Below are 15,053 nucleotides of genomic sequence, written 5' to 3'. Positions count from 1 at the left end.
TGAGCATGGTGTGGGTACTAGGGTATTTCCATTTTGGCCCCATGTGGGACAGTTCTAATAGGCAGTCTTTGCTTCGGAGCTCCCTGCTGGGTTGGGCAGCACTTTGTCAGATCTGTGTCAGGGTTTGAGTCTCTGTCTGCTCCGTCCTATTTTATGTCCCCTTTCCTTCACAGGTTTCAGATCTATATCACAGTCTGAAAGTTTTCCATGCCTAGTCCTGTTTTACTCCCCCTTTTATCTTTCACAGTAAAACTCTTGTCCTCCTGTCTCAATATCTGCTTCCTGGTGGACCTGACTGACACATACCACTTCTTCTCGTTGTTTACCTAATTTTTGCCCATATCAAATTGCAGTAAATATTACCTAATTTCCCCTTTTTAAAAGCCTCTCCCTTGATTCCTCCCAGTATTTTCCAGCTTATTTCTTTCTACCCCCAACACCCAATTCTCTAATGTCCACTTATCTCAGTAAGTGCCTTATTATTACAATAACATTGTTTGTTTTATATACTATGCAGCTGGGGGGTTGTTTGGGGTTTTTTTAGATAATTAAAGAGGTATAAACTAAAGGTAAATTATTGATGTCCCTAGGATTTCATTCAGGAAATACATATGAAAATTCCATATGTTCAGCATTTTATTAAATAATATGTAGATGCGGATCTATAACAAATAGTTTCTATCCTTCTTTGATTAATAAGTGGGTGGGTAAGATGAAAACAAATAAGTAAAAAAATACACAAACACTTATAAAACTTACTGATCTGCTTCTAGGAATTTGTTCCAAAGAATAATCTGACAAGTGTATAATGACACATGTGCAGTAGTATTCATTGTAGTGTTTATACTAGCAAAAAATTGCACATAACCTAAGTGATCATCAATAGATATGAAGTAAGTTGTAATAAACATAACGGAATATTCTGTAATAATTAAAAATACTTAGTTCTATGGTTATTAACAAGTAACGTCCACAGTCTGTTAAGAGAGGGAAAACAAGTTAATACATTAGATATAAGGTCCTCTCTCTACAGATGGTAAGTACTAGGTAGCTGCCAGAGAAGGTAAGGTATAGAATAGATCTGGATAGGCAGCATGCAGAAAGACAGTATGTTAGATTACATTTTCCAGCCTTAGTGGACTTAGAATCCTTTTCCCAATCTTATAAAAATAATGTCTAATTATTGTATAATATATGATAGTGGTTTTTACATAAAATGTTTTGTATTAGTTTAAAAAATTGGTTTTTGAATTTTTGTTTTGTACTACAGTCAGTGTCAGCTCATAGTAAGGAAACTTTGTAATGATTAGAACTATATAGTGGTATAAAATTTCAGACATTCTCTGCCATTGTGTAACCATTTTTCATGTTTGTTGAAAATGAACTTTCAGTCTAATCCAGTTTATTGAGTTCTGGTCTTGACAGCACACTGATTAATGATTACATGGACAAAGTTCATTCCCTAATTGTGTGAGAGTATGGAAATCCCTTGTAAGAAAACTAGTATCATGGTCTTCCAAAAGTTTGTAAGTTATAAAATTGTATTTGACATTGTTTAGGAATACCATAATTTATGGATTAAAATGTATATTTTATTCCCACTTAGGCCGAATACATCAAGCAATGGTAACGTCTTTAAATGAAGATAATGAAAGTGTAACTGTTGAATGGATAGAAAATGGAGATACAAAAGGCAAAGAGGTATGATCACTGGGTTAATTTTTTTTTTTTTTTAAAGATTTTATTTATTTATTTGACAGAGAGAGACACAGCGAGAGAGGGAACACAAGCAGGGGGAGTGGGAGAGGGAGAAGCAGGCTTCCCACTGAGCAGGGAGCCCGATGTGGGGCTCCATCCCAGGACGCTGGGATCATGACCTGAGCCGAAGGCAGACACTTACCGACTGAGCCACCCAGGCGCCCCTGGGTTAAAATTTTTTTATTTTTTTTTTTAGATTTCATTTTTAAGTAATCTCTGCACACAGCATGGGGCTCAAACCCACAGCCCCAAGATCAAGAGACGCATGCTCCACTGAGCTAGGCGCCCCAATCACTGAGCTAAATTTTATTTCTAGTCCTGCAATCAAGGTTCCAAATATAAAACAAAACTGTAAAGTATATACTTTTTTATATAGTACATACATTCTTTATCATTTCTGGAAAACTTTCAAATGATTAAAACATTTCATTCAAAGAAAGGTAGATTCTTCCTGCACGTTGTAAGTGTTGGGACATATTATCAAGACCACAAAATGCTGTATTAATAACTGTCTTAATATGTGGGTTACAATTGTAGATAATTTTGTTTTCAAGGCAGTACTATTCATGAGGCTGAAATCATTTAATAATCATTCTCTGTGTGTAAATTTGTAAAATAAAAGGTTAATTGTCAAAATTTACTCTAAAGATACATGCATTTTTTTAAAACAGATTGACCTTGAGAGCATCTTTTCACTTAACCCTGACCTTGTACCTGATGAAGAAATTGAACCCAGTCCAGAAACACCTCCACCTCCAACATCTTCAGCCAAAGTAAACAAAATTGTAAAGGTTAGTAAAATTTAGAGTAGGGGTGTGTGGGGTGTGTGTGCGTGTGTATTTTCTGGTTTGAAATGAATAGACTGTAAAGAGTATATTTTAAGTATTAGTTTGCTTTTTTTAAAAAAAAACCTGTAATTCTTTCTGCCACCTACATGCCATGTTTATGCATACATTCTTTCAAGGATTGAGGTTGTCCAGTTCACAGTTACAATAATTATTAGGTAAAATCTTAACAATAATTATTAGGTAAAATCTTAGAAATTCTTTCCTGATTAGGATTTTTCCTAAGATTAATAACTCCCCAGGAGATAGGGATGTCAAAACCATTTGCTTGTCAGTGTTTGTTGAGGGAATATATGACTTAGATAAAGAAAGAATGTTTATTATTCATAATAAATTCCCACTCCAGTAGTCTTTGAAAATAGTAATTCTGCTATTTATGTTTATTAGAGAAAGATGGGAAATGATAGAGTACAGTTTAACTACTTCTGTATTATCTGTGAAGATAAACTTTAAGACCATGCTATATATCCTCTCTAACGATTTTATCTTTATAAAAATAAAAGCCATGCCATTTTTATTACTTTAAAAGATAATTCCTCTTCCTTCCTATTGAAACCTCTCACTGTTAAAATTGTGTATTAAAGTGCAGCTCTTTTGAAACCATGTAGTCACTCACAGTTGTTGAATCTGCAGTTCTGTGTGTTTAGTTCAACAAGCGTTTGTTAATTTTTCTACATTGTTGATTTTATCACAAAGATGAATGACGTGACTTTAACCCTGGAGGAACTTGGTATCTTACAGGGAAGACCTATATCAGCATCCAAATATCATGTGATAGAACCTTAACAATATCAGCAAAACATTCTACCTTTTAAATTATGTATGTGAACATAAGGCAGATTTTCAATTCATATAATTCAGCATATTGAGTGTTACTGCTTAGACGTCATTAGTTATGACTTGTAGATGGATTGTTTTTCATATTTTGCTTCACAGCCATGAAGGATCTTCATAGATGATCCTTCTTCGTATGTCATTAAGAACCTTTGCTGTGCATTAAAATCACTTAGAGAATTTTTTAAAATACTGATGCCTTGCCCGCTCCCAGCAGTTCAGTTTTATTTTCTCTAAATTGAGGCCCTCGCATTAGTATTCTTTTAATTACTATTAAAATCATTATCTGATTTAAATGTGCAAATGTTCTCTCTAGCGTTGAGAGCCATGACATTATTTGATACCTTTTTTTCAGGTGAATAAAATGAAGTCTTGGTAAATAAAGGATAGGATCAAAAATTTGCTGCCCTAGTCTATGCAGTTCCAAGTCTTTGAAAGTCTAAAAGTCTTTTAGTATAAATGACAGTGAGCATATCATGGTATTTTGATGTTTAAGTTTAATAGTTAGATGGTAGGTTGTCTAAAACCAGTATTTTATTGATTACTCTGACATCCAAAGATGAAATGTAATACATACCTTTGAAATGTATTGCATGGTTTTAGCATGGTGGCTAAAACTATACCCTTTACTGAAATAACTTCTCTTTGCTTCAGTTTTCTCATCTATGGAACCAGAATAATAATAGTAATGACCCTGTAGGGTTGTTGTGAAGATTGAGTAACTTAATATGAGCAGTGCCTGCCTCGTGCTAATTCTGGAATATTGCATTTTCTGGAGAGGTGGTGGGCAATACTCACATAAAAAACCTGAATACTGATGGTATTAGTAGTAATTATTAGGAGATTATTTATAGTTTTTTTTCTATTTAGTTTTATATTATGTTCACCTACTTTTGTTTAATTAAAAAGGAAGCCCAAATTATGATAAATATATGAGGAGTAAAGAGAGAAAGTACAATGAGTGTTTTTATTTTTCTCTTATAGAATCGACGGACTGTGGCTTCTATTAAGAATGACCCTCCTCCAAGAGATAACAGAGGTAAACATTTTTTTTTTTTTTTTTAAGATTTTATTTATTTGAGAGAGAGAATGAGAGAGAGAGAGAGCATGAGAGGGGCAGGGTCAGAGGGAGAAGCAGACTCCCCGCTGAGCAGGAGCCCGATGCGGGACTCGATCCCGGGACTCCAGGATCATGACCTGAGCCGAAGGCAGTCGCTTAACCTACTGAGCCACCCAGGCGCCCCAACAGAGGTAAACATTTATCTATTAATTTTGTCTATTAACTTTCTAGTATGGCACCAACAAGGTAAATCAAAGGTGAATATTGCCCTTTGACATTATTATTAATTTAAACTTTATGTGGCTAATTTGAAGATTGGTATCTTCTTGGTTTCCTAATACAGTAATGTCAATAATAGGGGCGCCTGGGTGGCTCAGTCAGTTAAGTGTCTGCCTTCGGCCTAGGTCATGATCCGTGGGGTCCTGGGATCGAGTGCCGCATTGGGCTCCCTGCTCAGCGGGGAGCCTGCTTCTCCACCTGCTTCTCTGTGCTTCTCCCTCTCCCTCTGCCCCTTCCCCGACTCATGCTCTGTTTCTCTCTCTCTCTCTCAAATAAATAAATAAAATCTTGAAAAAAGTCAATAATATAAAAAATGATTTATTAAGGTAAGTGATGAATATGAAACTCTGTTATATGCAATTTTTGATTAATCTCCTTTACCCAATAACTTTTCAGATTTGAGAAGAGTATCATGAGAAAGAAAGGAATGGGGCAGTAGTCTGTTAATCGAGTTCACAGTAGTAAATCTAATCCCATTTTACATGACTTTCTGGCTCAGTCTTCCCAAAAGATTATGGGTAACTTGGGAGTCAGCTAAAGAAAAGTTGAACGGGTACAATTTGTAGTTAATTGCAGGTCTTCCGTGTATTTTCAGCAAGGAAATGTAAAGCACAGTTAATTTCTTTTCTCCTCTTCAGCAATTCAGAATTATAATTTCTGGTGGTGATGTTTCTCTGTATGTGGGGGGATGGTGGGGCAGGACAGGCATTAGGTATTAGAAGAGAGATTGGAGGTAGAGGGAAAGTCCTGTACTTTAAACACTATCCTTCCCTTGAAACTTTTGAAAATTTATATTGCTTTGTAAAATGTGGTGCTTATATTTTACTTCATATTTATTTTTCCACTTTTATAACATATACATTGGGAAATTCTCTGCTGAAGATTTGCGTCTTTGAGGAGCAAAGAGTGGGATTTGGAATTATAGGGAGGGTTGAAGGAGTGTTTTTTACTTTATGTACTTCAGAATTGTGTAAATTTTTCAAAATGACAGTGCATTTAAATTTAAAATTTATATTTTGCACACTTAAATATATATATTTTGGGGGGCCCTTTTAAGATTTATTTATTCATTTTAGAGAGAGGGAGAGCTCAAGCGGGGCAGAGGCAAAGAGAGAGGGGGAGAGAGAGAAAGAATCCTCAAGCAGACTCCTTGCTAAATGCAGAGCTGGACGCAGGGCTTGATTCCAGGACCTTAAGATCATGACCTGAGCCGAAATCAAGACCCAGCCACTCAACTGGCTGAGCCACCCAGACGCCCCTGCACACTTACATTTTTTAAATGATTATTAAAAATCAAGCTTGGCTTTGGTTTTTACATAAATTATTCAGATTGAGTTTTGTAGCTAAAATTACATTGGTGGAACCCCAGTCTCTGCACATACTACCTTGAAAACCTCTTGGCTTGTTAGTTTATTGAACAAAATTGATTATTACATATTCTCTTTATACCCACATAAGTAGAAAACTGACAGCTCATAAGTATCAGTTCTTTTGAGATATCTCTGTTCCTTTTACTAGGGTTCACCTTTACTGATTTTCTGTTCTGAATTTAAAAATTTTGTTTCACTTGCAGTGGTTGGTTCTGCACGTGCACGGCCTAGTCAGCTTCCTGAGCAGTCTTCCTCTGCACAACAGAATGGTAGTGTTTCAGATATATCTCCAGTTCAAGCTGCAAAAAAGGAATTTGGACCCCCTTGTATGTAAATCATGTATCAAGGATTCAGTCATTTTAGGCATACATGTATTCTCTCTTGGTCATCCTTAGAAGTCCCCAAATGGTAAAGAGTCTAATTATAAGTTTGATTGCAGATTTCATTTTACCACTGTGGAAGATTTTTTTTTGTTGGTTTAGTCTGTTAATTGGGTTTTGAAACGTGTATTTTGGAGAAAATTTATAAATACAAAATTATAACAATTTTTCACTTGCTTTGAATTTAAAATTCTGGTCAGATGATAATTTGACAGATGTTATGGAAGTATTTCTTATACTTCTCAATCCTTTCCAATTCATACATCTGTGATTGTAAACCAAGAGATGACATGTATCAATATGTTAAAGTCATTTTTCTTGACTGCTATCTGTATATTGTCCTGTTCCTAGTTTTGTTAAAGCAGCTCATAAGTGCACATAGTTGTTAAAGGCATGCCTTGTCACTGTGTCCCGTTTTTTGGGTGTATGTGGTGAAATTATACATAAAATTTTTGTGTGTAAGTACAGTACTGTAAAAAAGAAAGCTGTACTTCTACAGCTCATGTTTTTCTTTCAGCACGTAGAAAATCTAATTGTGTGAAAGAAGTAGAAAAATTACAAGAAAAACGAGAAAAAAGAAGACTACAGCAGCAAGAACTTAGAGAAAAAAGAGCCCAGGTTTGTAACAGAAACAAATTTTGTTTATGCATGAACTGAAGATGTAGATGGTGTCAGTGAAAGTGATTTGCTTTTGAAAAAGTATTTGAGGCATTCAATTAAAGATTTCAATATAGTTCCTTTAGTTGAAATCTAAACTGATAATGAGAAATAATGTAAACTCTTGTGAAAATACGTTACTGTAACAGATTTTTACTACATGTACTTTTCACGTTTTAGTGGATATGTGTAGCCCTAACATTTGTTCCATTTTGAATAATAATCCATTGTGTTACAATTCTAACGCAGCCATTACACCTTTCAAGAATAATAAGACTTTGACTTCCTAAAAAGGTCTAAAAATATATTCAGAAGAATATCTAGTTAAAGTAGATGATTATAAAGTAGACGATTATACTACAAATTTTATTATTGTTTTTCCATGGTTAGTAAATTCAGCATATGAATGAAAGGGGAAATTCTTTCTGTTTTAATTTATACTAGATATTGAAAGTGTATCTCTGTTGTGCCTCCCATGTTCCCTTTAGATGGTAACAAAACTTTTTACTAACAATGGAAAAATTATATAGAAGACTGGTCTTCTATCTCTATATAGATCTTCACCTATTAGAAATTCTGTTTCTGTACATATAATTTCTAGTGTATTATATCTATTGTATTATATCTATTATATTCTTAGAACTTGTTCCTCTATTAAAATGTCGGGATTGTTTCTTTATTTAGAAGTATATTCAAATGCCCTTAATCATAAAGAAGTTGTGTTATAGAATTAGGAACCAGTATAAAATTCAACTTGAATAAATCAGGTTATATCTTAAAGTGTTCTGAGAATGGCCAGTTGGGTTTTGAAATAAGTAAAACACAATACAGATAGATCTGCTGATACTTAGCACAGATGCCACCTGGTGTTTCCTATGGGAACCTCATATTTTCATATCTCTTTGTGATCTCTTAATTTTAACTTTACATTCACTTTTTCCATTGACATAGTTGTTGTTGTTTCCTAAAAGAAAGTTAATTGAAAGTAAGTTTCATTAACAGTTTTGAAATTTATATTCAAAGCAAATCTGTACATGGTGCATGAAAAAAATCTGACTTCTTAGAATGTTTAATAATTTATTACTCATGGCTAAGAGAGGCTGTTAACTATTGATACGTGTGTCTTAATCTGAATTTTCTCTGTTTTGAAGCAAAAAAGTAAATTGCAGTCAACATTCAGTAATTTGAATTTTAAAGGTTTCAAAAATTATCTTGTCTTTTGATTCCTTTAAGTCCTGTCCATTTGAGGTGGTTTTACCGTGCCTTAGGTTTTTAAATTTTTTTAGAGAGTCAACCAAAACAGAAAACATAAATGAGTCTGTGTTTCTACTTTGCTGGATCACTGGATTAAGCATGGTGAAGAAAAATCTGATTAAATGAGTTTTTGTAGAATTTCAATTTTTCTAGAGTTCTTTATTGATGTTTAAGATGAGCACTATTTCTCTCTTGCTTCATTTTCTAGGATGATTAAGTCATATGTGTAACAGATGAATTTTTGAAATAATTCAAGGGTGGTTTTTTTTTTTATTATTAAAGATTTTTATTTATTTATTTAACAGAGATAGAGAGCACAAGTAGGCAGAGCGGCAGACAGAGGGAGAGGGAGAAGCAGGCCTTCTGCTGAGCAGGGAGCCCGATGTGGGGCTCAATCCCAGGACCCTGGGATCATGACCTGAGCCGAAGGCAGCCGCTTAACCGACTAAGCCACCCAGGCGCCCCTCAAGGGTGGTTTTAATGAGTGTTTGGTTTACAGTTAATAACAGAATGTATGTAGGCTAACAGAATTATGTATTTAATATGAAATACGATTACTGGGCATATTTTTAATCCTGAACTCTGAAACTAAATTTTATGATGCCTCTAGTTTGAGTTTGGGCTTGGCAATGACACAATCTCCTGATTGATTGATTGATTGATTGATTGATTTTTTAAAAACTTAAAAATAAAACAGACACTCCACAATCTGTGAATTTAATTTTAATTTGCAAACCATATTTAATTTGCAACAGGGGCAGCTGGGTGATTCAGACACTTAAGCGTCCGACTCTTGATCTCAGTCAGGATCGTGAGTTTAAGCCTCACATTGGGCTTCATGCTGGGCATGGAGCCTACTTAAAAAACCAAAACATAAATGCAACAATATCCATTATTGTAATGATAATAAATGATGAATTTTCTCTGTCTCCGTGTAGGATGTTGATGCTACAAACCCAAATTATGAAATTATGTGTATGATCAGAGACTTTAGAGGAAGTTTGGATTATAGACCATTAACAACAGCAGATCCTGTAAGATTCTTTGTAAACTATTGTTCTGGAATTTTTTTATGCTGTTAATAAAAAAAAAAAAAACATGTTCAGTGCCCACTTAATACTGGATTTAGCTATATAGTGTTTTTTTTTTTTTCTTTATAGGTGTACATTCCCCGTGTTTTAAGGTGAAAATCAAGAAATCATTCACATTTATGATTATCTCCCATAATTTGATTTATCAGACATGCTTCCCCACAGAGATGTTCTTTTCAAAGCAAAGCCTCTCTTGTCTTTGGTAGAGCAGAACAGCAGTTAAAGGAATGATGTCAGAAGACCCATTCTCCTTTCTGACCATCACTGAAACTTTTATCCCAGTTCCAAGCTTATTTCCTCTTTGATTTGGGCTATAAATTGCCACTATCAAACTAATTTACTATTAGTTAATTTGTTATTTTTAAATAAATGTTAGTCTGGCTTTTTAACAGTAAGTGATGGTTGTTGAGGACCATACTAGACCAGAAATCTAGTGCTCGAAAAATATTCTGCTTCCCTATTACTCAACTACTTTCCTCTTGAAGAATGAGAATTTTTTGGACAGGGATTATTTTGTGAGTAATTGATACCTAAGAAAAATAATCCATCTGACCTAGCATATACAGAATAGCTTGGGTACATAAAATACATTTGTGTCAGGCTGATGTATTGTTTAGGATTTCAGAGAGTTGTTGTTCATAATACTTGTGTGTATATATTAGTCCTTGCTACCCCTACATGTATTTAATCTACTACATCTGATTGGCAAACTTTTTCTTAAAAGACCCGGATAGTAAATAATTTTGGCTTTGTGAACCATATGGTCTTCATCACAACTATGCAATTTTGCCTTTGTAGTATGAAAGCAGTGATAGGTGATATGTGAACAAATGAGTGCAACTGTCTCATTAAAACTTTACAAAAGCAGGTAGTGGGCTGGATTAGGCCTGCAGACCATATTTTGCCAATCCCTGTGTTATAGATTTATTATTAAAGGGGAAGTATTGGGAGCATAAATTTTATGAAAAAATATTTAGGTGTAAGAATTGGCTATTATAAAATTGTTGGAGTTATTTTGCTCACTAATAATCTGAGAATTGCATTTCTTGCTATTCTTAGTTATCTTTGTCAACACCTTTCCCTTTAATCAACCTGACAGTACACCCACCACTTGGTAGGAAATTTTGCTTTTGTTATATGCAGCATATATTGAAGTAAGGCAGCTTCTTAATATGAACCTTGTGCTACTAATAGGAACAGTAGAGGCCTCTACGAGTTATTTCCTAATTGTTTGCCAAATAACAAAATGAGTACTTTTCCATTATGCTCAGAATTTTAGAAATCATTGTCTTTTAACTATTAAAATTTGTACATCCTAATTTGTTTTTTAAGTTTATTTATCCTATTTATGCAGTGCATAAATTTCTAAAATCTCTGTAGGAAATATTGCATAACTGACTTTTCAGTGTTTTATATAATTGATAAATATTGAAATAAAATATTTTATTTCTAGATTGATGAACATAGGATATGTGTTTGTGTAAGAAAACGACCACTCAATAAAAAAGGTATGATGCTTTTTGAACTCTTAATGAAAGGTTGATTTTGTCCAATTGGTATTTATTTTCATGATAGCAGAAATTAAATTCATTTGGAAGAGTTAAATATAAATCATTTTATTTGTACATAATCATTATGCAGATTTCTTTGGTTAGATCTGCTGATTTGTTATTACTCTATGAATCATTCCATTTCTGGTTCTTGCTTCACATAAATTTTGATAGTATTTTTTTTTTTTTACTTGGTTGTTGAAATATGTCTTCTTGAATGGCATATTTATGAGATATTTATATTTATAGAATTAATACTTCTATTAAAATTCTTACTACTTTTTTAGAAAGTACTTATTACATTGAAATGCTGTGAAAATTACTGGGCATTGATTTTCATTTATTCTTTTAGAAACTCAAATGAAAGATCTTGATGTAATCACAATCCCTAGTAAAGATGTTGTGATGGTACATGAACCAAAACAAAAAGTAGATTTAACAAGGTACCTAGAAAACCAAACATTTCGTTTTGATTATGCCTTTGATGACTCAGCTCCTAATGAAATGGTTTACAGGTAGGTAAATTTGTTTTAAATAACAGTTTTGTTCTTATGCTGTATATTTATAACCACCCTGAAGCTTGCATTGATCTTGGCATATCTCTCCAAAGTGGCAATATGCTTTTTTATTCTGAGTTTAAACAAAGGTTATGGTATAAACACAATAATGAGTATTACTACTTGTTCCCTTTAATGCTTCCCCAAAATCATAGTTTTTATTACTAATATATACATATCTCATACATTTTATTTATATATGGATAGGAAATTCCTGGAAAATGTAGGTGTTTTCTGTAGTTCTAGGAATTTGATGTGGTTAGAAGGGGACTTTTACTTTTTGCTTTTTAATTTCTGTTTTAGTAAAGAAATTTGGAATATTTGTTATGTCCATAAGTTTTCTAAACCTTTGTTTCACATGTTACCACCATTTAAGGAAAAAAGGTCTGTAAACCTACTTGCATTTGCCGAATTTTTATCATCTTTGAGCATTGGAATAGTTGTAATACATGAAATTCTATATGTTCACTTACTCAACTTATAAACAACTCAAACTTACAAGTATTACACATTGATATCCCAAAGTTGAATGCCAAATTTAGATTTTCATACATAGTTTGTAAACATTGCCTTCTAATTATAACAGGTCAGTTTTAACAGCAGTGCTATTTTAGTCTATATAGGACTGTCTTGGCAATTACTTGAATGCTTTTTCATTGCCTTTTCATTTTATAAATATGGCTGGAAAACAGAAAATTAAAGACTTAATAAGAGTCCTAAGAATTGAAGACTTATTAATGAAATATTATTGAGGTCAGCTCCATTGGGCTTAAGCCAGTAAACTGGGAGTTCAGTTGTAAAGAAAGAGAAAATTAAAGAAAGTGTGAATGCTAAATGGTATTATGAAGAATTTGTTTTAAAAGGGAACTATTAGGGCGCCTGGGTGGCTCAGTCGTTAAGCGTCTGCCTTCGGCTCAGGTCATGATCCCAGGGTCCTGGGATCGAGTCCCACATCGGGCTCCCTTCTTGGCGGGAAGCCTGCTCTCCCTCTCCCACTCCCCCTGCTTGTGTTCCTGCTCTCGCTATCTCTGTCTCTGTCAAATAAATAGATAAAATCTTTAAAAAAAAAAAAAAGATTAAAAAAAAAAAGGGAACTATTAATATAATTTGTGTATTTTTTATCTGAGAATAGAGTCCTCTTCTTACCCCTGCTCCCTACTCCCTTCTCTACTTCCACTCCTGCTTCATAAAATATGTCTGACTTTATAATTATAAGGTATGTTTCTCTGAATATGCTAGATTTAGTAAACATTCTGTTTTACTTTATATATATGCTTCTTAACTTTACCAATATTGATGCTATCCCCTTTATTTAGCTTTGAGGGAATTCGAGGTAGGCCTTTTTTTGTCTAATCACTCTGCAGACTCATTCTCTACTTCCATTTGACTACTTTTTCCTGCTCCTTTTGTTCTGTACCTCTTTCAGTTGTTCCTTTAAAAAAATTGAGCAGAACTGTATAAAATGTTCCGCATACATTATTTTGAAGCCTATATAAAAAAAAGATTTGTTTCCACAAACTGAGGGTTGCTGGAGTGGTGGGGGGTGGGAGGGATGGGGTGGCTGGGTAATAGACATTGGGGAGGGTATGTGCTATGGTGAACGCTGTGAATTGTGTAAGACTGATGAATCACAGACCTGTACCTCTGAAACAAATAATACATTATATGTTAAAAAATAAGAAGAAGATAGTAGGAAGGGAAAAATGAAGGGGGAGAAATCGGAGGGGAGGACGAACCATGAGAGACTATGGACTCTGAGAAACAAACTGAGGGTTTTAGAGGGGAGGGGGTGGGGGGATGGGTTAGCCTGGTGATGGGTATTAAAGACGGCATGTTTTGCACGGAGCGCTGGGTGTTATACGCAAACAATGAATCATGGAACACCACATCAAAAACTAATGATGTAATATATGGTGACTGACATGACATAATAAAATTTAAAAATTAAAAAAAAAAAATTTGTTTCCCATTACAGTTTTTAGAGCTCTGCCCAGTGAAGTATTTCTTAACCCTTTTTTAATTTTAACTCTAGCAGTGATTACAATAATAGGTTTAAAAAATAATTCAAGCCATAATAATTTTGCATCCTTCTCCTGAACTAAGACTATCAACTCCTGAACTAAGAATATCAACACTGATAAGACTATCAGTGTCTTATAAGTATAATTTATATTTACTTAGCTACATTCAAGGAAATCCTATCACTTTTCTACTTGGGTAGATGGCCTTAAGATAATATTTTTATAGTTGTTTTTTTCTCTATTGAGATTATCACTCTTTTGATTAGATTTCTGTTAAAACTTTTAATCCTGGTGGTGTGGGTTTTTTGGTTGGTTGGTTTTTTTGCTCTTCATTGTATAAACCTTACTTGTCTTGCCTAATATGATTTTTTGTTATTTTTTAAAACTTTCATATCCACATGTCTTAGCTCAGTTACTTCCTTTTTCTTGGTCCATTGTGACCGTCGTTTATTATGGAATTACTTGAAATTATGCTTTAAATAGCTTTAAGCAATTTTAGGATAAGATTTAAAAATTTTAACAAATCAGTGGGCTCAGTTGTCTGACAGCTGAGCCCATTGATTTGTTAAAAATATTGGTATGAGTTTTGTTTATTAATAAGACTTGGTATTTTATTTACTTAATTTAAATATTGATGGCACATTCTGACTAGTGCATTCTAATTTTAAGGTTTACAGCTAGACCACTAGTGGAAACTATATTTGAAAGGGGAATGGCTACATGCTTTGCTTATGGGCAGACTGGAAGTGGAAAAACTCATGTGAGTAATTCATTAGTTACATCCTCCTATGCAGCTTGTTTATTTTCCTTATGGCTTAATTCTAAGACCTAAATTCTTAAGATTTATTCCTGAATAATATCTATTATTATTTCTTTTTTAACATGTAGACTATGGGAGGTGACTTTTCAGGAAAGAACCAAGATTGTTCTAAAGGAATTTATGCATTAGCAGGTAACCGTCTTTTTTGCATATCATTTGTAATATTCTTGAATATTACTCAGGTGGCTTTGAAATAAAACTTGGAAATATTGTTCAGGACTTTCAGGGTAACCATAAAGTTAAACTTGTATGTTATGTCAATTTTAGGTTGTTAGACCACTTGAAAAGAATTGTGAGATTAAGCTTTTGGGACAGGAATCTTGGTTATATTTGTGTCATTTTAATCTGGCATATTATTGGAGCTTAGTATTTGTTGTTGAAGCTTATTAGTATTTGTTGTTGAATAGCTGATGTGTGAAAAGCTTCTGTTTGGTGTGGTTATGGGAATAACCTTGCTATGACCACCTATAATTTTATGTTATTTATAAGAATAAGTAGTAGCATTCTTTTATTGAATATGAAAGAGAGTGGCATCTATACTTAAGTGTAAAAAAACTATTACTTTTTTTTTTGTAAA

The 15,053-nt window shown here is 33.6% G+C and overlaps 1 protein-coding gene across 4 annotated transcripts in view; it reads left to right on the top strand.

Annotated features, from left to right (window-relative positions):
- Positions 1 to 15,053, top strand: part of KIF2A (kinesin family member 2A) — a 75,175-nt gene that overhangs the window by 39,545 nt on the left and 20,577 nt on the right. For 2 of the 4 annotated variants that reach the window (XM_078067285.1, XM_078067283.1), the window contains exons 2-11: positions 1,607 to 1,701; positions 2,430 to 2,549; positions 4,422 to 4,476; positions 6,350 to 6,415; positions 7,044 to 7,144; positions 9,376 to 9,471; positions 10,982 to 11,036; positions 11,431 to 11,593; positions 14,326 to 14,416; positions 14,545 to 14,608. In XM_078067285.1, the coding sequence (XP_077923411.1) occupies positions 1,607 to 1,701; positions 2,430 to 2,549; positions 4,422 to 4,476; positions 6,350 to 6,415; positions 7,044 to 7,144; positions 9,376 to 9,471; positions 10,982 to 11,036; positions 11,431 to 11,593; positions 14,326 to 14,416; positions 14,545 to 14,608 (906 nt within the window). Of the gene's footprint in view, positions 1 to 1,606; positions 1,702 to 2,429; positions 2,550 to 4,421; positions 4,477 to 6,349; positions 6,473 to 7,043; positions 7,145 to 9,375; positions 9,472 to 10,981; positions 11,037 to 11,430; positions 11,594 to 14,325; positions 14,417 to 14,544; positions 14,609 to 15,053 lie in introns of all 4 variants that reach the window. The other 2 variants (XM_078067284.1, XM_036070956.2) reach the window with 1 other exon arrangement.

The sequence above is a fragment of the Halichoerus grypus genome, chromosome 2 (genome assembly GCF_964656455.1).
Source record: "Halichoerus grypus chromosome 2, mHalGry1.hap1.1, whole genome shotgun sequence".
Lineage (NCBI taxonomy): Eukaryota > Metazoa > Chordata > Mammalia > Carnivora > Phocidae > Halichoerus > Halichoerus grypus.
The sequence above is the reverse complement of the archived record's forward strand: the minus strand, read 5'-3'. Positions and strand labels throughout refer to the sequence as shown.